Here is a 21,158-nt window from a genome sequence, read left to right on the forward strand (position 1 = left end):
TTTTGTGGTGATGTAAACTTTATCTGATTTCTCTGAAGGTCTTCTCTTTAACTTTTGTGTTCTGAAGTTTCAGAATGTGAACCAGCAGACAAGCAACCACGTGCATGAGCTGGAATAACATCTTACCTGAACTGAAAAGAAGGTGGTTGCTGCTTCACATTTGCCTTCTAGAACTGTTATGAAATGTCTCTAAGCACCCATGCTAATGTGAATCCACACAGGGAAGGAAGTTCTTGGAAATCTAGTTCCAGCTTAGCTAAGTCAATACAGTGCAAATCCACCACAATGCTTACCATCGTCTTGGTTTATCATTTGTTCTTGCATCTGAGACTATCCCTCAAGGACCATTTTCCTCTTTCTTGAAGAATGTACTTTAAAGATACTTTTAGTTCAGGTACATTAGTGGCAAATTCTCAGTTTTTATCTTTAGATGTCTTCATTTCACTATCACGAATGAAAGATGATTTTACTGAGTATATAATTCTTGATTGAAAGTTATTTTGTCTCAAAAATTGAAGCTATAATTATATTGACTTTGGCTTCCATGGGTGCTGTTGAGAAATCTGCTTACCTTTCTTACTGTTGTTATTTTGTAGGGATCTTAACTCTCTCTGACTGCTTTGAAGATTTTCTCTCTGACTTTGGTGTTTTGTGGTTATTGTAGCCAGTTGTGCACCACTTTTCATTTGTCCTTCTTACCCTGGTATGCTTCTTGTATCCATAGATATAAGTTTTTCACCACTTTTGAAATACGGCATCTGCCATCTATTTCTTTTTTTTTTAATTTATCGAGGTGACAATTGTTAGTAAAATTACATAGATTTCAGGTGTACAATTCTGTATTACATCATCTATAAATCCCACTGTGTGTTCACCACCCAGAGTCAGTTCTCCTTCCATCACCATATATTTGATCCTCCTTACCCTCATCTCCCACCCCCACCCCCCTTACCGTCAGGTAACTAGTAAACTATTGTCTGTGTCTATGAGTTTTTGTTTCTCATTTGTTTGTCTTGTTCTTTTGTTGTTTTTGGTTTATATACCACATATCAGTGAAATCATATGGTTCTCTGCTTTTTCTGTCTGACTTATTTCGTTTAGCATTATACTCTCAAGATCCATCCATGTTGTCACAAACGTTCCTATATCATCTTTTCTTACCGCCGAATAGTATTCCATTGTGTATATATACCACAACTTCTTTATCCATTCATCTATCGAAGGACATTTTGGCTGTTTCCATGTCTTGGCCACCGTAAACAAAGCTGCAATGAACATTGGAGCACACGTGTCTTTATGTATAAATGTTTTCAGATTTTTTGGGTAGATACCCAGGAGAGGGATTGCTGGGTCATATGGTAACTCTATTGGTAATTTTTAGAGGAACCTCCACACTGCCTTCCATAGTGGCTGCACCAGTCTGCATTCCCACCTACAGTGTATGAGGGTTCCTTTTTCTCCACAGCCTCTCCAACACTTGTTACTATTTGTCTTGTTGATGATAGCCATTCTGACTGGGGTGAGGTGATATCTCATTGTGGTTTTTATTTGCATTTCTCTGATGATTAGTGATGTTGAGCATTTTTTCATATGTCTATTTGCCATTTGTATGTCCTCTTTGGAGAAATGTCTCTTCAGGTCGTCTGCCCATTTTTCAATTGGGTTGTTTGTTTTTTTGTTGTTGAGTTTCATGAGTTCCTTGTATATTTTGGATATTAGCCCCTTATCGGAGGCACTGTTTTGCAAAAATCTTCTCCCATTCAGTTGGTTGCCTCTTTATTTTGTTGATGGTTTCTTTTGCTGTGCAGAAGCTTTTAAGTTTCATATAGTCCCATTCGTTTATTTTAGCTTTTACTTCCCTTGCCTTTGGAGTCAAATTCATAAAATGCTCTTTGAACCCAAGGTCCATAAGTTTAGTACCTATGTTTTCTTCTATGCAGTTTATTGTGTCAGGTCTTATGCTTAAGTCTTTGATCCATTTTGAATTAATTTTGGTACATGGTGACAGATAGCAGTCCAGTTTCATTCTTTTGCACGTGGCTATCCAATTCTCCCAGCACCATTTATTGAAGAGGCTGTCTTTTCTCCACTGTATGTTTTTAGCTTCTTTGTCAAAAATTATCTGTCCATATTTATGTGGTTTTATTTCTGGGTTCTCAATTCTCTTCCATTGGTCTATGTGTCTGTTTTTCTGCCAATACCATGCTGTTTCGATTATTGTAGCCCTGTAGTACAAGCTAAAGTCAGGGAGTGTGATACCTCCAATATTGTTCTTTTTTCTTAAGATTGCTTTGGCTATTCAGGGTCTTTTGTGGTTCCAAACAAATCTGATGATTTTTTGTTCTATTTCTTTAAAAAATGCCATTGGGATTTTGATGGGGATTGCATTAAATCTGTATAATGCTTTGGGTAATGTGGCCATTTTAACTATGTTGATTCTTCCAATCCATGAGCACGGAATATCTTTCCATTTCTTTGTGTCTTCTTCAATTTCTTTCAAAAATGTCTTATAGTTTTCAGCACATAGGTCCTTCACATCCTTGATTAAGTTTATTCCTAGGTATTTTATTATTTTTGCTGCAATTGCAAGAGGAATGTTTTTTGTCTTTGCCATCTATTTTAATGTTGCTTCTTTTCAGTTCTCTATATTTTCTTTTTCTGAGATTTTTATTTTAAAAGAACTCTCATTCTATTGTTCATATCTCTTAACTTCATTTTCATATTCTCCAACTACTTGTCTGTGCTATATTTTGGGTATTTCTTTGGTTTTACCTTCCAAATCACTAGTTTTCTCTTCACCTTTGTGTAATATACTATCTAACTTATCCACCGAGTTTTCTGTTTCAACAGATTTACACACACACACACACACACACCTATACATATGTATATGTAAATATTATATATATATATATATACATATATACATATATATATATATATATATATATATTCTATCATTCTTTTGCAAACCTACCTATAGCTCATTCATTGTTATGATTTCATTCTTTATTTCTTTAAACATTTCAGTCATGTAATTCAAAGATCAACAATCCCTGGGGCTCTAAAGCTATTGTTTGCTGTCACTGCCTATTCTCACTCACAGAGATTTGGTCTTTTTGACAATGAGCCCTTTGCTTCATCTTAATCTGAGTGACTCACATCATCCAAAACTGGGGACATGCTACTCTAAAAGGGACACTTTTCTGCTTGGACCCAGGAATGCCACTTTCCCAGAGCCACCTCACCCCTCACCCTCAGGGTTTTGACTAAACATTGGAGCCTCTGGTCCAGAACCCCCACGTCATGGCCTCCCCAGGGCTCAGCATTTTGACAGCAACGTTTGCCTTTGCGTTCCAGAACAACCCCAAAATGGGGCCAAATGGATTCCGGCCCCAGCTCTGATCATGGTGTGGGGTGTGGGAGGGTCACTGGAGAACCCCACCACTTTTGTGAGTCTTATGATTCTTTGAAGAGTGTGTCCTATCTGGGGTCTATTCGTTTTGTGGCAGCCGAGCCCCTCGGTATATCTGGTCAGGTTACATGTTAGAAGCCAAACAATTGGATGTTTTATAAACAGACGTTGCAAGGTCTGTTTGATTTTTCTTAATGGATGTTTTTCAGGTGTCCCTTCACTGCCCCAGGAACATCAGTGGCTCAGGGGACTGTGTTGTAGAGCTTGTAGTCGTCCTTCTGGGTGACGTGCAGCTTCCAGGGGAAGAGGCGCTTCTGGGAGGGGAGAGCTTGGGCCTGTCTCACCATGAGCCGCACGTCTTCATCCGAGAGCAGCCGAACCAGGTCACCATCAGCATCCCGGAAATTTAGGGCAATGTCCTCCCTCTGGAACTCCCGCCTAAGTGGGAAAGTTCAGGGTGAATGAAAATTCCAGAAGCCTTAAGCCTACGCATGGGGGGAGGGAGTGGGGCAGAGAGAGTTTTAGGGTCTGGACCTAAAAATCAGAGGAGGTCAGAGCTTGACACAGGCCGTATCACCTGACTGATCCAACCTACCACTGTGCAGGTGGAGAAACGGAGACCTACGGCGGGCAGCAGGGGGATTTTCATACTAAATTAGTGGCACAGCCTAAAAAGTCTTGTGTATAAATGTAATGAACACGTAAGAACTGTCCTGGGAAGAGGAGTGCACGGGCTGGAGCAGAATAAAGCCCCTGAAAGACCTGTGAGCAGCTACTGAGAATTCTCTAAGGATTGGGACTGTCCAATGTGAGGTGTAAGTAGGTGGACACTCTTCTATCTGGCTGGCCAAAAAAAAAAAAAAAAAAACCAACAACAACAACAAAATGTGATCCAATCTTTCCATGACTAATCTGACAAAATGGCTCAGAAGCCTAATAGACTTGCAAACACTTTGATCCCCAAATTCCACTTCTAGAAAATCATCCTAAAGAAATAATCAGGCAAGTTACCAAACACGTAAATCACAGCATTACTTATAGTAGTGAAAATGGAAGGTTAACTTAAATAACCAACAAAATGGGACGACCACATTAATTTTGGTGCATGCCCAGAATGACTCCCTGTGGCCCAATTAAAGTAATAGTCACGTGGGGGTGGGGTGGGGGTGTGCACTGAGGAAATCTGAAGGTACATCAGATAATGAGAGGAGTAAAGTCATGAGGTGATTTCAGTTCTTTATACCTTTCTGGGATTTCTGACATTCTTGTTTTTTTTTTCATAATAAATAGGTATTACTTTTATAGTCAGGAAGGTAACAATGCTATTTCCATCCTGTAAAATAATTGTCTATAACTAAACTGGATCTTGAGAGGTGGTAAATCCCTGATGGTGGGGAATCCATGTTCGTTTTTACCCAACGAGAGATGTTAGCTCCAGCTACAAATCCACACTCACAAACTGTGACCTCATCCAAGTCCCTTCACCTCTCTGCAGCCCTCCTCTCCCGCCACCCAACATAGGGAGCTAATAGTCACCCTGTAGGGCTGGGCTGTGGGTAAAACAAGAAGGCAAACTAGACGCAGATATTTCATGCATTATATACCTTCCTGCATTATATTTCTCCACCGGATCTCTTCTCCAGGGTATGTGACCCACTCACCTCCTGCCCTCCCAGCCCAACCCCTCACCTCATGAGCTCCAGCAGGTCCTTGAACAGTGGAGTGCTACTGAGGTCTTCCTCCACCGCGATGTCCCTAAGGGGACAACAGGCATTGGTGAGGAGGCATCAGGCCAGAAGGGGGACATGGGGATGAGGCTGGCTCAGCCACAATGGACCTTGGCCTCTTGTTATGGCACTTATCTGGAGGCTTATCTGGAGGACAGTGGGGGCCACCGCAGATTTTTAAGTGTGTGTGTATGGGGCGGGGCACATGAGATCCGATTTAGGTCTCAGAACCCAGAGTGTGGTATGGAGGGGGGAGGGGGCTGGGCAAGGTGGGCGAACGGTCCCTCCATCAGGACACAAACTTGATGGTGCTGATGGTGTCCTCGTAGTAATAGCAGCGCAGCCAGTTGGTGGGGTCGTCCTCTTCGGGGAAGTCCTTGAGGATCTTCACGAAGGACAGTGGGAAGATGCCGGTGGCTCCCCGAACAGTGCCCTGAGGAGGAAAAAGGGGGCCGCTCTGTCTGCGTCTCAGGGCCTCCAGTCCCCATATGATGATGGGGAAAGGCAGACGAGGTCTGGGTCCCCTCACGTAGAGGGAGGAGAAAAAGTGACCAAAGTCACCAAGTTGTTCATCCCCAAAAGATTTCTGTTTTAGAATAGGGGAAGATCTGAATTTATCTGGTCTGCTATGATCTTTCATTCATTCACTCCATCATGGAGTCATTCAAAGACTTCTTGAGCACCAGCTATGTGGCCGGCCCTGGGCACTCAGAATAGATGAAAGTTCTCACGCTCCCTCGTGGAACTTCCACTATAATGGAGAGTGACAATGTGCAGGTAAATAGGTGAACCTCATGGTGAGTGAGATGGCAGTAGGTGCTAAAAAGGAAAATAGAACTGGGGAGGGGGAGGGAAGGGCGGTTCCCACTCATTCCTTCATTCCACAGATAACACTGAGCACCTGCTTTAGTCCAAACAGCCAGAAATCTCTCTCTGCAGCCCAGGCCTCTGTCCTAAACTTCAGGCCAAGACCCAGCCACGGCCTGTGCTTTGCACCTACATTCTCAGTCTTCCCAACCCTATGGAAGACATTATCATTTCTGTCCCATTTTACAGACATATAAAGTGAGGCTCAACGTTGTACTCCCCTGACCCTCCCCTCAACCTGAGGCCAGAAGTTGGCCAGGACACTATCACAAAGAACTTTCCAGAAAACAGGAAGGCAACAAATATTTCCTATTTCTGGAGAATGACCCAGCGATACCCCTCACGCAGCTGTCAGAGCTGATGAGTACCTAAGACAGAGCTCCAGGACTGGGGTGAAATCAAAACTGCCAAGTCAGCAGGACTGGTGGGCCTGGCTCCTCTCCAGCTCTGGACACCAGGAACCCTCCCCCACCCTCAATGGCCCCCCTGGGACCTGTCCTACAACCTCCTTCAGACACTGCCTCCCAGGAGCTCCGAGAGAAGGGAATCTTGATTAAGAGCAATAGGACCGAACCCAAAAGGCAGGCGTGAGGCCAGGCCCTCCCACTCTGTGACCTCCCATCTCCACTCAACGAGTCATCGCGAGCCCTTGCATAGGCCACGCTGGCTGCAGGTGGGGACAAAGCAATGACCAAGACAGGCTCTGGCTCCAGAGTCTCATTTAACTCTCTCAACAGCCCTGGCACTGGCCACACACCACGCATGCACCCAGGCTTTCTATGGGCCAAGCCCTGAACAGCTACACCTCCTTTAACCCTTTCAGGAACCCTATGAAGAAATTGCCAGCGTTGCCTCAATTTACAGAAAAGGAAACCACATGGTTGAGCAAGTTTCCCAAGGTCACAAAGATAGTTTAAAACAGAGCTAGGACGTGACACCAGACAGGCTGACACTAGAGCTCAAGCCTTTCACAGTTATCTTTTCATGCTGCCTGCAAGGTCAGTAATGTTATCCCAGGGTACAGATTTCAACGGGGGATGATTTGCCCCCAGGGCCAAATGTCTGAAGATTTGATTGTTGCATCTAGAAGGGTGCGACTGGCATCTACTTGTTGGTAGAAACCAAGGATGCAGCTAAAGACCCTACAATGCACAGGACAGCCTCACAACAAAGAACTGTCTGGTCCCGAATGTCAGTAGTGCCGAGGCTGAAAAACCCTGTGATAGTCCAAGAAATTAAACTCAGTTAACTGACTTGCTTGAAGGAACTGTTTCTTGGGGTCAGAACTAAAGGCAAGTGTGGGCTCCAGAATCTTCTGTCCAGCCACACACCTGTCTCCCCAGTGGCTGTGTGCGCTCAGGCTCCTCCTACTCACCTGCCCAGGTCTCCAGAATGATCCTCAGACTGCGTCTTCTCCCTGGGACCTTCCCGGACCCCCCTCATTCTCTGATGCCCCCACCGGACACAAAGCATCAAATCTCATCTTCATTGTCACCTCAGTTTTCATTCCACTCTCACCTCCACCTTCACCTCCACCCAACCTCCACTCAACATCCACCCTCATCTCCATCTTCATCTCCACCCTTGCCTCCACCCTCACCTCCAGCCAGTCCTTGTTTATCCGACTGAGAAGGAAGATCACATCTCCAGCTTTGAAGTTCAGCTCCAGTTTGCTGTTCCCAGTGAAGTCAAACAGCGCCTGGGGAGACGACAGGAGTGAGGAGCAGGGAGGAAGCATTCGCCGAGTTCCTACTACGTGCTGACATACTTAGGTGTCCCATTTAACAGGTGAAGAGACTGGGGTTCAGGGAGGATGAGGGACTTGTCTGAAACCACTCCCCTAGTTAGTGGAGGAGCTAGGATTAGAACCCAGGTCTTCCTGACCCCAGAGTGGGTGCTCCTTTCAGACCTGGTGTGATGAGCATGGAGACAGGAGCCAGTCTCCCTGGATCCAGCACCTTCCCCAGCCCCCCACGCCTCAGTGTGGGCTCCAGCACTCCCATAAGCCCCCAGGCACTGACCACACTGGTTCTGAAATGCACGTTTTGATGTGTGTGTCCCCAGGGAGTTGTGAGTTCCTTGAAGACAGGGTCTGTGTGAGTCATCACTGAGGCTTCAGTCCCCCAGCGGGGCTGGCCCCGACGGTCCCAGAAAAGCTTGGTGAGTGAATGATGAAGGCACAATATTCTTCTGCCTCTGTGTGTGTGTCACGTTCCCTCCTCTCAGCTGGGCTGGGGTCCACAGTGTCCAAGGCTGAGGCTGTGGCCCTGCCTCCCCGCAGCACCCAACCCCATCCTAGGCACAAGTGGACACCCAGCAGGAGAGGCTCAGAGGCTGAGGGTGGAGCAAGGTTGCTGCCGAGAGGTGGGGTGTGGGGGCCTGGCCCGCGGGGTACCTCTGCTCGTGGAGCTGCCATGCGGTCTAAGCCAGCATCTCGTGGGGACTCGCTCTTGCTATGGAGAGAGAAGAGGGGCTGTCAGCCCTTGGGGTTCTCTCCGGTAGAGGCTCCCTGCTCCTGTACCAGAGGAGACCCTCACCAGAGGCAGGAAAGTTATGGGGATTGGGAGGAGCAGATGTTAAAAATGCAGCTACAGTTGCTCCTATGGGCCATCACACTCCCCCCTCTCCCCCAGTTCTGCCTGCCCCTGAAGGGGAGACTGTACCCCCTTTGTACACCAGGAAGCAGGGGATGAGAAAGGAGGTAAGGAGGACACATCCGTTTAGTGCCGTAACTTGCCAAACATTTCACATTTGTTTTCTTCTACTCCCCACACCCAACCTCTGAAGTCATGTTATTATTCTAACGTTTCAGCCGAGGATGCAGGTTTGGAGAAGGGATATGCCCTGCTCCAGGGCCCAGGGCTGCTGTGTGGCGTAGCTGGAATTCAGCCTTTGCCTGCACGGGTGTACAGGGGCAATGGCCACCCAGCGGGAGGACACTCAGAGATACCGGCTGCAGGAAGGAGGGAGGAGCTGGGGTGGGGGCTCAGGACTCGGGAGCACTGTCCTGGAACAGAAGCAGCACCCTTGCCTTTGGAAACCCAGCACTATTTCAGTGGCTTGGATTTTCAACGATCATTTCCTGCTTAGGAGGGGGCTGGAAGGGAGTGGTGGGCTCTTTGGAATAAGGAAGCAAGCGGCAGCCTCCCTGGAGGTCAGCGTGGGGCCAAAGTTGGCCCCAGGGAACTAAATGCAACCAGAGACAAGGCTCCCCACAGCCCGCAAATGCTCAGAGTGTTTGCAGATGGCGCAGCTCCTCCTTCCTCTCCTGGCTCCCCACTCTGTCCAGCACCCAGGGTCCTCGGGCCATCCCCAGTGGTGGCTGTGGCACCAAACCTTTCCCATCAATGGCCCAGCCCCTGTCCTTACTGTCACACACATCAAAACGCGCACACTTTCTGTCCCTCCAGCCCTGTGCTTAATTTTCCAAGCTCCTCTAATAAGCCGAACATCCTAGAGTGCTCAGGAATAGAACTGATCTCCGTTCCTTCCCTTCCTCCAGGGAAGACGGGGACAGAGTGCCTGGTTAGGGTGAAGAGGCCTGGGGCCCGGACCCTCCGAGGGCAGGGACCGGTGGCTTACACTTTCCGGGTGCGTGGGCGGAGCCGGCGCAGCGCCTGGGGCACCTGCTCTGAGTCGTAGGGCGACTGGTAGAAGAAGATCCGGACATCCTCGTCCATCAGCACCCATATGGGCAGGCTGAGCAGGCTCTGAGTTTGGGCGAGAGGGAAGGACAGGGTGAGGTGGTCAGCAGAAAGGTCTGGACATCCCAGCCCAGCGGCTCCATCCTCCGCCCCCACACTGGACCCTTCTCTCTACCAGTTGGTTCTCTGCCCGGTAACAGAAACAGGATCTATTTTAACATTTTCAGGCTGAGGTAACATTTCACAAGCTTTGTTCCTGGGTTCAAGGTGAGGAGGGGGCTGACGTGACAAGAGGTCATTTGGAAAAGACCAAAAGGCCTCCAGACACAACAATAAAGGCAATGCCAGGTAATGTGACATAATGGTGACTGTCCAGGCAGTGCACTGAATGCCACACCGTGTGCCCTCCCTCCATTCATTGTAACCTGAAAGAGTCAGAGACGTGAGGAGACCTGCCCAAGGCCACACAGCCTAGCAAGTGACAAAGCTGGGGCATCCAGAGCCATCTGCCATCATGGCCCATTCCTTAGCTCAAAATGGGACAACTGTCGGCGGGGGTGGGTGGGGGTGGAGGGGGAAAGGCGGATTCCCCAAATAATCCAAATTAACAACAGTTGGTGATATTATGACCTAACAAACACTTCCTGATACTTTATCTCGTATCACAGGGAAACTGAAGCTCGGAAAGGGAAAGTGCCTGGTCCAGTTGGCAGAGCTAGGAAGTGGTGGGGTCGGGACTCTCACTCGATCTGAGGCTGGTTATATCACCACGATGCAAAGACCCTGAGGCTGTGAGGACCCAGAACCTGGCAAGGTCACCCCCAAGCCACACACGGGACAGGTCCCCACTCCTCAACCACATCCTGCACAGGCCACCAGGAACCCCGTGGTTGGCTCCGGGTGCTGTAGTCCTACAGGCACCCAGAACCCAGACCCCCTGGAGAATCCCACAGAGGCAGCAGGATGGGAGGGGCTGGGGACTCCATCCCAGAGGCACTAGGAACGCAAAGCCTAAGAAAGACACGGCTGCCATAGGGCAGACTGGCAGGCAGCCCAGAGTTGGGTCTAAGGGCACAGACACTGAGCCAGGCTATGCCCGGTATCGAGTCCCAGCTCCACTATCCACCAGCTGGGCGACCTTGGACCAGCGTGCCTCTGGATGTTCATTAGTAATATGGGGACGGTAATAGCATCTCCCTCGTGGGACTGTGTAAGGATTGAATAAGTGAGTATATGCACAACACTTAGAAGAGCACCGGGCACCTAGCAAGCGGCCCATCAAAGTTAGGTATTACCATGGTGGCCGTTATTTTCATTACTACATAGCACAGTGGGGAAGAGCACAACCCTAGAGTCTCAGAGATGTGAGTTCGAATCCCGTTCTTCCTACCTAACTGCTCTGTGACACTGACACTGTACTTCTCTGTGCCTCCTTTCCTCATTTTCAATTGGGATAATAGTATCTAACTCGTAAGTTATTGAGGGAATGAAATAAACCTATTCATTTATCCACCACATGCATACCGAGTAGATCCAGGCCATTGTTACCACATGACCCATACTCTTCATGAGGACAGAGGTAAGTCCAGTGGGTGGAAATTATACGGACTCAAGCTTTTCTAACAGCTATCCAACAGTGGGACAAGCAGACTGGGGCAGGGGAGAGTGGTAGAGAGCTCCCCATCTCTGTAGGTGTGCAAGCACAGATTGGGGTTGCCATAGCAGAGATTCCTGCACTGGTTGACCTCTGGGCTTCAAGGAATCAAATCGGATACAGATAGGCAGAAATGGGATCCTCTAGGCTGCCGGTTACTAAGACCAAGTGTAGGATGAAGAATCCCAGCTCTGCAGCCTGTTCTCCCTCCCACCAGAGCACTCTCCTCTCCAGACCTTGGAGAGAAGGGTGGAACTTCCAGCCACCCCGAAGGAGCAGCTATCACAGCACCCCCTTGAGGAGAGACACCTCCAGTGCTGCAGCTCACAGGGCTTCCCTTCCTCTCTCTTTTGGCTCAGAGCCCAGGATCCCCTCAGCCACCAAAGAGGGCAGGCTGGCCATCTCCACTAGGAATCACGATCTCAAATTCAGGAAGCAGGTTCACAGTTTACAAAGCACTTTCCTGTCCTTTTCTCAATCGATCCCAGCGTCACTCCTGTGAGACCAGAGAGCTGGAGGCACTGCCCCATTTCATAAGAGAACCAAGAAACAGAGCGCATGGAAAACTCGCCCCAAGTCACCCAAACAGTTAACATCAGAGCAAAAATGAAAGAGACTCCTAGCTCAGTGTTCTTTAGCAGTGAAAGTAGAAGAGGAAGGGGAGACCTCATGGCTGTGAGGATGCCTCTGCGCTAAGAGGAGGTCTTCCTCCTCCAGTTTCCTGAAGTTGCCATCAAGCCATGGTTTGCATGCCTCTAGTGATGGGGTGCTCACTACCTCATGAGGAACAGTGTCCCTTTCTTGCATAGCTCTGTTTGGTGGGAGGCCTGTCCTGGCCAGCCTGGTCTCTGTCTTTAAGATGCTCCTAACTCTATGCTCCCATCTCCTAGGGATGCAGACAATTTATAGGTTGGGGAATATACAAGGGCACCCAGCCATGGCTCATGAATGCAACTGACATCCAGCCTGTGCCCTGGCAAGGGGCCCTTTCTCTAGTTCGCACAAAGGGGCTATGTGAGAGAGCTGGCGCCCTGTCCATCACGGCCCCGTTCTATAGGCCAAGCCTCTTTGTGACTTCATGACCCAGCTGACCGTATTCCACTGGGCAGTGGGTACCTCGGGGGCAGGCACCAGATCCCATTCACCTCTGTATCAGAACGCCCAGCACAGATATTAGATTTGTCCATTCAAAGCTTGGCTCCTTGTATCTTCACAGCTCCTGCACCACCTCTTCCACAACCGCCGGAACCCTGAGACACATCCTGTTTCTCTCCCTAGGCCAGGCCTTCAAGGACTGCATTTGCAGGCTATTGGAGTGGGAGAACCAGCCCCAGTTCCCAAAGCCATGCCCAGAGATGGTACCTAGGCTATCCACACCTCCCAATACCCTGTGACCTCCCAGGTGCCAGGGTGGCATGGCCCTGCCGTTACCTTCATGTAGGCATTGAGGGCAGGTATCCGCATCTCAGCGATCTCCTGTTTCACACCCATGTAGACTTTGGCTGAGGAGAGGCAAAGAACTGTTCTGGGGGCCCAGCCAAGAACATGGTCTGGGGTCTTCCCCTCTGGTCGGGGCTCTTCCCCCTCACCTTTCCATGGCACTGAAGTGGCCACTGTGGACCATCCCATCCAACTGGCATTCTGTGAGTTGCACTATTGAGAGCTGATATTTTTCTCGTTTTAATTGTTTATGTGTTGCTTATCCACCCCTCACCACACACACACACACACACACACACACTCACACGATTCTTAGCTCTAAGAGAACCGGATCTCTGCTTCGCTCACAGCTATGTCCCCATCACCTAGGTCCTTATCCTGGCTGGACATTCAAGTCACCCGAGGCGGATTAAAAATATTGTGTGGTGCTCACTCCAGAGCAATAAAATCAGAATTTCTAGGTGTGGGACTTAGGCATTGGGGTTCTTTAAGTCTCAAGTGACTTCCATACGCTGCTAACGTGAAGAACCGTGGGTCTAGAATGTTGCCCACATCAATAAATATTTGTTGAGTGGATGAATGAATTATTGCTCAAGCAAGGCCCAAGTGTTTGGGGGGACAGAAACAGACAATGGCTGAGCAGAGACAAATGGCCTCTCCAGGACCCATAAGCAGGAGCGCCAGTGGAACCACCCACCCTGACAGAATGTGAGCCCTGACTGGCTGTACTGCCCTTGAGGCAGGCAGGGCTGGTGTCTGGCAAGTGGCAGGAGGGTATTGTCTGAGGTCTGCGGTAGAGATGACAGTTGAGAGTTAGTAGCCAGAACAGGACAATTAAAGTCACTGGCAAGGGCTCAGATTGCCTGGGGGTGAGGGTAGGGGTTTTGGGAGTGAGAAGGCAAAGGTACAGAGAGTGCCACCTTCCAAGAAGCAGCAGAGGCCGCTTCTATAAGGAGACACTGGAGGAGCAACCGGTGAGGTAGGAAGGAAACTGGGAGATGCTGGCTCCATGGAAGGTTGGAGAGAGTTTCCTGGAGGAGGAAGCAGGACAATGAAGACGAGGCCGGAGATGTGGCCATGGAAGTCAGAGTTCACAGGTCACAGGCCGCCATCCCAAGGGGAATTCAGGGGAGCAGTGAGAGCTGAAACCAAGCCTGTGGGCTGAGCAGCTGGTGGGAGTGAGAAGGTGAGACGGTAAGTGAAGATTTATTGTAAAAGGAAGAAAAGGAGGTTTTTGAGGGTTCTTGGGGCTCAAGGAGGCTTGTTGCAAGAGTGCTTACTGATGGCACATGTTTGTTTAAAGACAGAAGAGAGCTGAGACTGGGTAGAATCTTGTCAGAGTCAAGACATAATGGAGGAGGTGAGCATAGGAAACACATTGGACTGGCTGCCAGTGGAAAGCACCAAAAGAGAGGAGAAGTCAGCTGAGAGCAGGAGAGACCCCCACTTCCCCTGCAGCCCAGAGAAGGGGAAGGGGCAGATGTAAGCAGAACCAGCTTCAAAGGAGGAAAAGAGAAGCCAGGAGCTCCCTTTTCAGCTTCAGTTCCTTGTGGGGCAGGAAGCGAAGGAACCAGGGCATTTGCTGAGACAAAGTAAGAGCCAGCGGAGGTGGGGTTTGATCTCTAAGAAGGACAGGGCAGGAACTGTCGCTGTTGTCTGGGGGAAGGGTGCTCCTATGTTGCCTGCAGGGCATGGAGGGCACTCGGAGACCACACAGGTGGGGATTTCTGCTGCAGGGCTCAGGAGGGCAGGCGCGAATAAGTCGGAGCCTTGGGCCCGTCCAAGGTGCAAGTGAGGACCGAGTCGGGGAGGAAGGCCAGGAGGCAAGGGGTGAAGGGTCTGTCCAAAAGCAGAGGGGTGACGCCCACAGCATCTCAGCAGAGCAGAGAAAGAGGGGGAGTCGCAGGGATTGGCAGAAGCTGGGACTGCAAGGGGAGAGGGCAGGTCTTATGGAAGGGCCGGAAGGAGTGCTGGAAAATGAGTCTGTGTGTTCGGCTAGGGAGACACAGAACGCCTGACTTGGCGGGTAGAGTTCGGTGCTCACATGCTCCAAACCATGGCCTCTGTCACTGGTGGATGGCTAGAGCCGTGAAGGTCATTGGAGCACAGCAGGTCAAAGGCTGTGAGGCCAGAGAGCTAGAGGTGGCAGCCTGTGATGCCAGGAAGGGGCCATGGACTCAACGAATGAGTTTAACGTGGGCAAAAATAGAATAACCGAATAGCGTCGGCATAGCAGGCTAGCCGACGGACGCAGCTCCCACCAGGGGAAGGAGGCCCAGGGGGAAGCAGGACTGAGAGCAGCCGGCCTACCTGGGAGGGTGGGAAGGATGCAGGTGAAGGGGCTGGCCTTGTTCTCTGGCCCGTACCGCTCCTCCAGCTTGCTCTGCAAGGCATAGAACTGGCGGTAGCGGCGATAGATGAGGTACTTGGATCCCCCTTTCGTCTTCACTTCGATGACGAAAACCTAGGGAAGACAGAGGCCAGGGGTAGGGCCTCAGAAGCCCGGGGCAACAGAGGGGGAGGTTCAGAGGTCCTAAGGTCAGAGCAGGGTTGCTCAGCCTCGATATGACATTTGGGCCCAGATAATCCTTTGCTGTAGGGTATTGGGTAGCGTCCCTGGGCTCCACTCACTAGATGCCAGTAGCAGCCCCACCCCAAGTTGTAATAATGAAAAATGCCTCGAGATATTAACTGCCAGATGTCCCCTGGAGGGCAAAATCACCCTGCTGAGAACCACTGGGATAGAAGTGACGAGATGAGAGAGGTGAAGGTTCAGAGGTCAGAGGGTAAAGGTTCAGAGGTCAGATCGTTAGAGTTTCAGAGTCAGAGGGTGAAGGTTCAGGGGTCTCTCTTACAAAGTGGCTGCTGAAGCCCCTCTTCTCCTCGATGTCGGCGATGTTGGCTGAGATGGCGACGTCGTCGGGAAGCTGTTCAAAGTCGCTGAGGGAAGTCGGAGGAAAAGAGCCTGGTCATCACCCTGGCGTGTCCGGTGGGCCCACGGGGTGTGAGCAAAGTGGACCCAGGTGCATTCGGCATTCCTCATTCCACACCCCTTTGCAAGCCAGGCCAGGACCCAGGCCAGACCTCCCGAGTGCAGGCGTCGGGAGATGGGACCGGACGGCAACAGCCATGGTATAGTCTAGCAATATCCATCTAGGACCAGTGCATTCCTGATCCAGAGGGATGGACAAGGCCAGCGTGGTCTCTGCCCCGTCCCCCGTCTGCCTGTCTTGAAAGCACATGTGACATCTGGACCTGCAATTGCCACATTGCATCCTTGAGGAAAAAACATGAGGAAGACCAAAGGAATGGCTGGAACGCTCGTCCTCAAGTCACTGAGCTGCGGAATCAGCTGTGAACCTCTGCACTCGTTGTTATATGAAAACGAACAAACAAACAAGAAAAACACCCTGTTTGTTTAAGCCACTGTCAGGTCCTCGGTTCCCTGCAGCCTTAGGCATTTCCAGTGGACACACTACCAACTCGCCAGTCATTCTTGAGTCATGACCAACAGGGATTGGGGACTGTTTGGACGTGGAGGTGAAAGAAAAGGCAGTGTCAAGAGTGACATCCGCATGTCACCCGTATTCTGACCAGGATGGAAGCGGTTTCAGGCACGCTAATTTGAGAGGCCTCTTGCTCACCTGGAGGTCCAGGAAGAGCTGGTGGGTGGCGCTGGAGCTAAGGGGCGGGGGGCATCTCGGCTGCAGAGGGAGAGGTAAGAACTATGTGTCTATGACTTGTGGGTAAGACACCCAGAGAGGAGCAGTGAGCAGAGGAGAGGGCTGAGAGGGGCAGATGGAGGAAGACACACAGCCAAGAAAACGGAAGAGGTCACCGAGTCTAGCCATTTGCAAACAGTTGAGGAAACACGAAGCAATTACGATTCTATGGTTGTAGCAGTTGGGAAACAGGGAGAGAGGTGGGGGAGGGGCGGCGTTGCCACATCAGGGGCCTCGGAGCTGGCCAGGACCTCAGGAGAAAGCCGTTTCAGGTCTACACTCCTAGTCCCAGCCCCTGCTGGTCCTCACGTGACCCGGACTGCTTGGGACCTCAGGCTACCTCGGGATGCAGGAGGCTGCCATCGGGGGGTGACTCAGGGGGGCTGTGGGCGGGCAGAGGAAATCCCCACCGTTCCCAGCACAACTTAGTGGTCACTGGCAACGTCCGCACTCACTTTCCACGAATGCCTCTATGGTGACAGCCTTGGGACGCTTCCTCATTCACTTTCTCCCCTGAGGCTGCACATTTCATAGGTATTTCATCTGTAATATGACGGGGGTGGGGCAGGAAGGAACCAGAGGGGTAGAAGTGGCTTTGCACAGGGCGCGGGGCAGGTTGGGTAATTATAGCTACAGCTAACTATTTCCTGAGTGTACACCAGATGCTCTTCTAAGACAGGGTCACCTTGTTACAGACAAGGAAACTGAGGCACAGAGAGGTTAACAAACTTGCCCACGTAAGTCGAGAGGGTGGGCTGCTCCTAGTTTGAAGCATGAACTTAGATAAATCCTAGCCGTCATTTCCCCCATCTGACGTAATAATAGCAAACCGTTGTTAGCACCCACGGTAGCTCAGACACTTGTTCTGAGCACATTAGGACCTGGTCTATACCTGCCTGGGTCTCATGGCTGAGTGGTCACTAAACAAAGAATTACATAATTTCAATGGTGATAGATGCTATGAAGGAAAGCACACGGTGTTTGGAGCTGCAGCAGGAGTCTGGCCATTACTATTCTCCCTCCGAGAATCAGTATGCAACAGGCAAGAGAGCTTGGCACTGCTAAGATGGGGGTTATGTCCGTCAGAGAGAAAAGCAGGGATGTTGTGCTTATATGACGGCCAGGCTCGCTCAGACCGAGGGTGGTCAGGGAGGGCTTCCCAGAAGCAGCAGCACTGGGTCAGCAGGGAGAAGCCATGCGGAGCCAGCCACAGGACGACAGGCAAGGGAAACAGTCAGTGCCAGAGGCCCTAGGCATGCAAGAGGGGCAGGTTCTAGGAACTGTGGGGTGGTGGTGGGGTGTCTGAGTATGTCTGGAGCACAGAAAGAGAAGGAGAAGGTAATGAGAGACGGAGCCAGCAAGACAGCCCTTGTGCCTTGCCCTGGGCTGGGGGTGGCAAGAAGGGGTTGTCGGGAGGGCACAGGAGGAAGATGAAGATCTGAAACCCCACTCTGCTGTTGCCAGAAGGGACCTTGGGAACACTCTTCTCTGAGCTCTGACTCCTGCCTCCTCTGTAAAATGGGGACCAAAGAAGTATGTACATCCCGGGAGGGTGAAGAAGTCCCAGTGTAACCAGCACAGCCCGAGAACCCCCACGAGAGCAGGGACCTTGCCCACTCTGCATCCCTAGTGCCCAGAACAGCACTGGTCACACAGTAGGTGCTCAATAAGGGCTACTCCCTGTGTCTGTGTTTTAGCAAGTCCTCTGGTGGGCAGCGTGGGACTGACCTGGCTGCCTGTGCAGCCAATCCAGGAAGCTGCTGCACTGGGGTGGGGGCAGGGGTACAGCAACCCTGACTGGATGTCCCCCTAGAATAGCTGCTCCCCTAGAAACCTCAGCCAGGACCCCTCAGAACTGAAGTCAACTCATGGGCCCCTTCGGCACGACTGCTCAAGGCTCACACACACTCATGTTGTTCATGAAAAGTCCACTTGAGAGCCCAGACAAGAGAGACCGAAGGTGGGGAAGACACTTGGGGGGCAGCAGGTTCAGGTTTTGTGGCTCCTGCCCACAGTAGGTGCTCAAAACATGTTTGTTGGAACCAAACACAGTCTTTTCCATCTTTAGGCAGCTTAGATCTTAGAAAGGCCTGCTGTGGGGACTCTGTGGCCCTCCCACTGGGTCCTTGGTCTCAAGCAGGACACGCGTAAGGCCCACTTTCAAATAAGGCCTCTGAGGCACAGGGAAGGCCAGTGACCCCAGGGCCTGGATCCACGGCCCCACGAAGGCTGGAAGAGGCAGCCATCCTCCTTTGGGAGGCAACGGGGGCTGATAAGGGACAGGCAGTGGGAGGGAGGGAGGCAGCATGGAGTCCTGCTGGCCAGCTCCTGGCGTCATCTCTCGGATCCACGTACCCCGGGAAACAGGAAGTGCCACAAGCCTCCAACGGCAGCTGTTTCCTGAATGTTTGAGTCCACGAGTCAGGCCCAGAGAACTTGCAGGGATGAGGTCCTGGAATCTGATGGGACCACCCCCACACAGGCCTCCGGCACCACCCTCTGTGGCTGTTCTTGATCCGCTCTGTAAACATCGGCTTCTGCAGCCTCTCAATCCACATGGCCGCTGACAAGCCTCCCTTCCTACATCCAAACTTTGGAAATCCCAGATTGGGCTAGAAGTTCCATTTCTAGCCCAATTCCGCCGTGGGCCCTTTGTTGCCCACTTCAGCCCAAACCAGTCTGACCCATCTCCCATGATCCTCTGAGTCACCTACACACGATTAGCACACGCTTTTTCTGATGTCACCTGCTGTTCCAATTCCAGAAGGCAGGAAGCAAGCCTTGTGTTCTCAGGGTCCCCACAGCTTAGAGCACAGGCCCAGCTACCGAGGAAACATTCAGAAAATGCTGCTAGAGATGAGGCTAGGTCCTGGTGAGGCACTACTCCAAGCCCCAGCCTTGCCACTCACTCCCTCTGCCCCAAGAAAGTACATTACCTTCCTCGGGCCTCAGTTTTCTCACCTGTACAATGATAGGATTGGACTAGAAGGATCTAAGGACATTTTTCAGCTCAAAGATCCTCCCTCATTCATTCAGTCAGCAGCATTTACTGAGGACTTAGTCTGTACCAGCATTGTGCTACATCCTAGGGATACAGCATGATCAAAAGAGACAAATACAGTACGTTCATTAGACTTTCTTCTAATGGTAAGCCAGTGATGAAGAAAACAAATAAATGAGTCTAGAATATTATGCCAGTAATATAAGGACTGTACAGAAAAAAGGAGGTCATAGAGAACTGAGGGGGCAGTCATGGAAGGCTTCTCGGAGGAGGTGACATTTGAGCCAAACCCTAAATAAAGAGGGAAAACAAGCCAGGTTCTGTGATTATGGTTGAACAGAAGATGAAAGGCCATTACTAACCACAATGCAGAGCAGTGAACCCAGCCTGGGACCCAGACCATCTGAGTTCCTGTCCAGACTCTGCCACCCACTCCTGTGTGACTCTGGGCAAGTCACTCCCACTCTCTGAGCCTCGTGTCTTCATCTGTGCCTGAGGGAGGTGAACCGCAACGCAGTTTCCTTAAAACAGTTCTAAGAGTCTGCATTTCTGAGTATTCAGTCTCTGACTCAATTCCAGCCTCTCAACTTTTGACATTGATAAGGGGCTGCAGGAGGGCCTACCTCCATCCCCCAAGGCCTGCTGGGAACAGCGAGGAGGCTCAAGGAGGGCTGCACCGTGCACTCACCTCTCAGCCCGCAGTTGCTGGGCCACGGCCATGGCCGTCAGTGGTCCAGGGGAGTGGATGACGGAGGGTCTCACCCAACTGGCCCAGGCTGAGTTCTCCTCTCACTTCCTTCCAGCCACCCTGCGTCTGGGCTGTGGTCCCAGGAGCCTCAAAAGCAGCCTATGGGGAGGCCCCACCCCTGCTTCTCTCAACTGTAGAAGAGGCCCCTCCTCCAGGTTCTCTAGATTTTGCTGGTGCTCTGCACTTCCTCCCAACCACCTCCCAGCTGCACTGCAATTGGGGAAGTAAGTGCCTACCCTCAGACGCTGGGTTTGCAAGAGTCCACTGATTTGGGGGCTTTGGGGACTTCCTCGATGATAGTTCTTGGTGCCAGGCCTCAGCTGGGCATCAGAGAGCTCCACTCCATCAAAGACAGTGTCCCAAGTGCTGGCTCAGCCACCAAGGGGCCTGCCTTGTGACCTTGAGGAGTCACCCCTTGTCCTCTAGCTCATCAAACCCAACCCGAACACCCTCAGTGGGACTTTGCCCACGGGATTCCCTAGACCTGGAGGGCTGGCCTCTACCATGCCTGCTATCCCTGGAGCCCAGCTCAAATGGCACCTCCTCCAAGAAGCCTCCCTGGTTCCCCCAACAGAGTGACTGCTCACAGGCTCCTCCTATTAGAGTGTGAAGGTTTGTTTTTGCTTCCATCTTCCCCTTCCTCTGGAGCTCTAGATTATACTTTCCTCTCTACAGGGCTGCCAGCCAGAGTTAGCTGCATATTACAAACCTAACCACACTTGGCCCTGCTGAAACTCAACTGCTCACCCTGCACCTAGGAGAAAGTCCAAACTTCTAGGTCTGCCTGCCTCCCTGCAAAGCTCTAAAGGAAAAACTAGCGTCCCCAGGCCCCTCTTCCAGGCTCTCTCCATCCCACACTGGCCTCCATGCCATTTCTGGAGTGCTCCAAGCTGTCTGCTCCTCAGGGCCTTCGTGCACGCTGTTCCCCTGTTGGGATGCT

At 50.9% G+C, this 21,158-nt stretch overlaps 1 protein-coding gene across 1 annotated transcript; it reads right to left on the minus strand.

Annotated features, from left to right (window-relative positions):
- Positions 1–2,959: 2,959 nt before the first annotated feature.
- NCF4 (neutrophil cytosolic factor 4) lies at positions 2,960–20,330 on the minus strand. Its single transcript, XM_033116731.1, has 10 exons — positions 20,159–20,330; positions 15,603–15,687; positions 15,058–15,211; positions 12,739–12,809; positions 9,592–9,719; positions 8,405–8,462; positions 7,610–7,708; positions 5,445–5,575; positions 5,105–5,170; positions 2,960–3,853 (listed from the first exon to the last, which is right to left on the minus strand). The coding sequence occupies exons 1-10, from the start codon at positions 20,188–20,190 to the stop codon at positions 3,658–3,660; spliced, it is 1,020 nt and encodes a 339-aa protein (XP_032972622.1). The 5' UTR covers positions 20,191–20,330; the 3' UTR covers positions 2,960–3,657.
- Between the last annotated feature and the right edge of the window lie 828 nt (positions 20,331–21,158).

This window comes from Rhinolophus ferrumequinum, chromosome 10 (genome assembly GCF_004115265.2).
Source record: "Rhinolophus ferrumequinum isolate MPI-CBG mRhiFer1 chromosome 10, mRhiFer1_v1.p, whole genome shotgun sequence".
Taxonomy (NCBI): Eukaryota; Metazoa; Chordata; class Mammalia; order Chiroptera; family Rhinolophidae; genus Rhinolophus; species Rhinolophus ferrumequinum.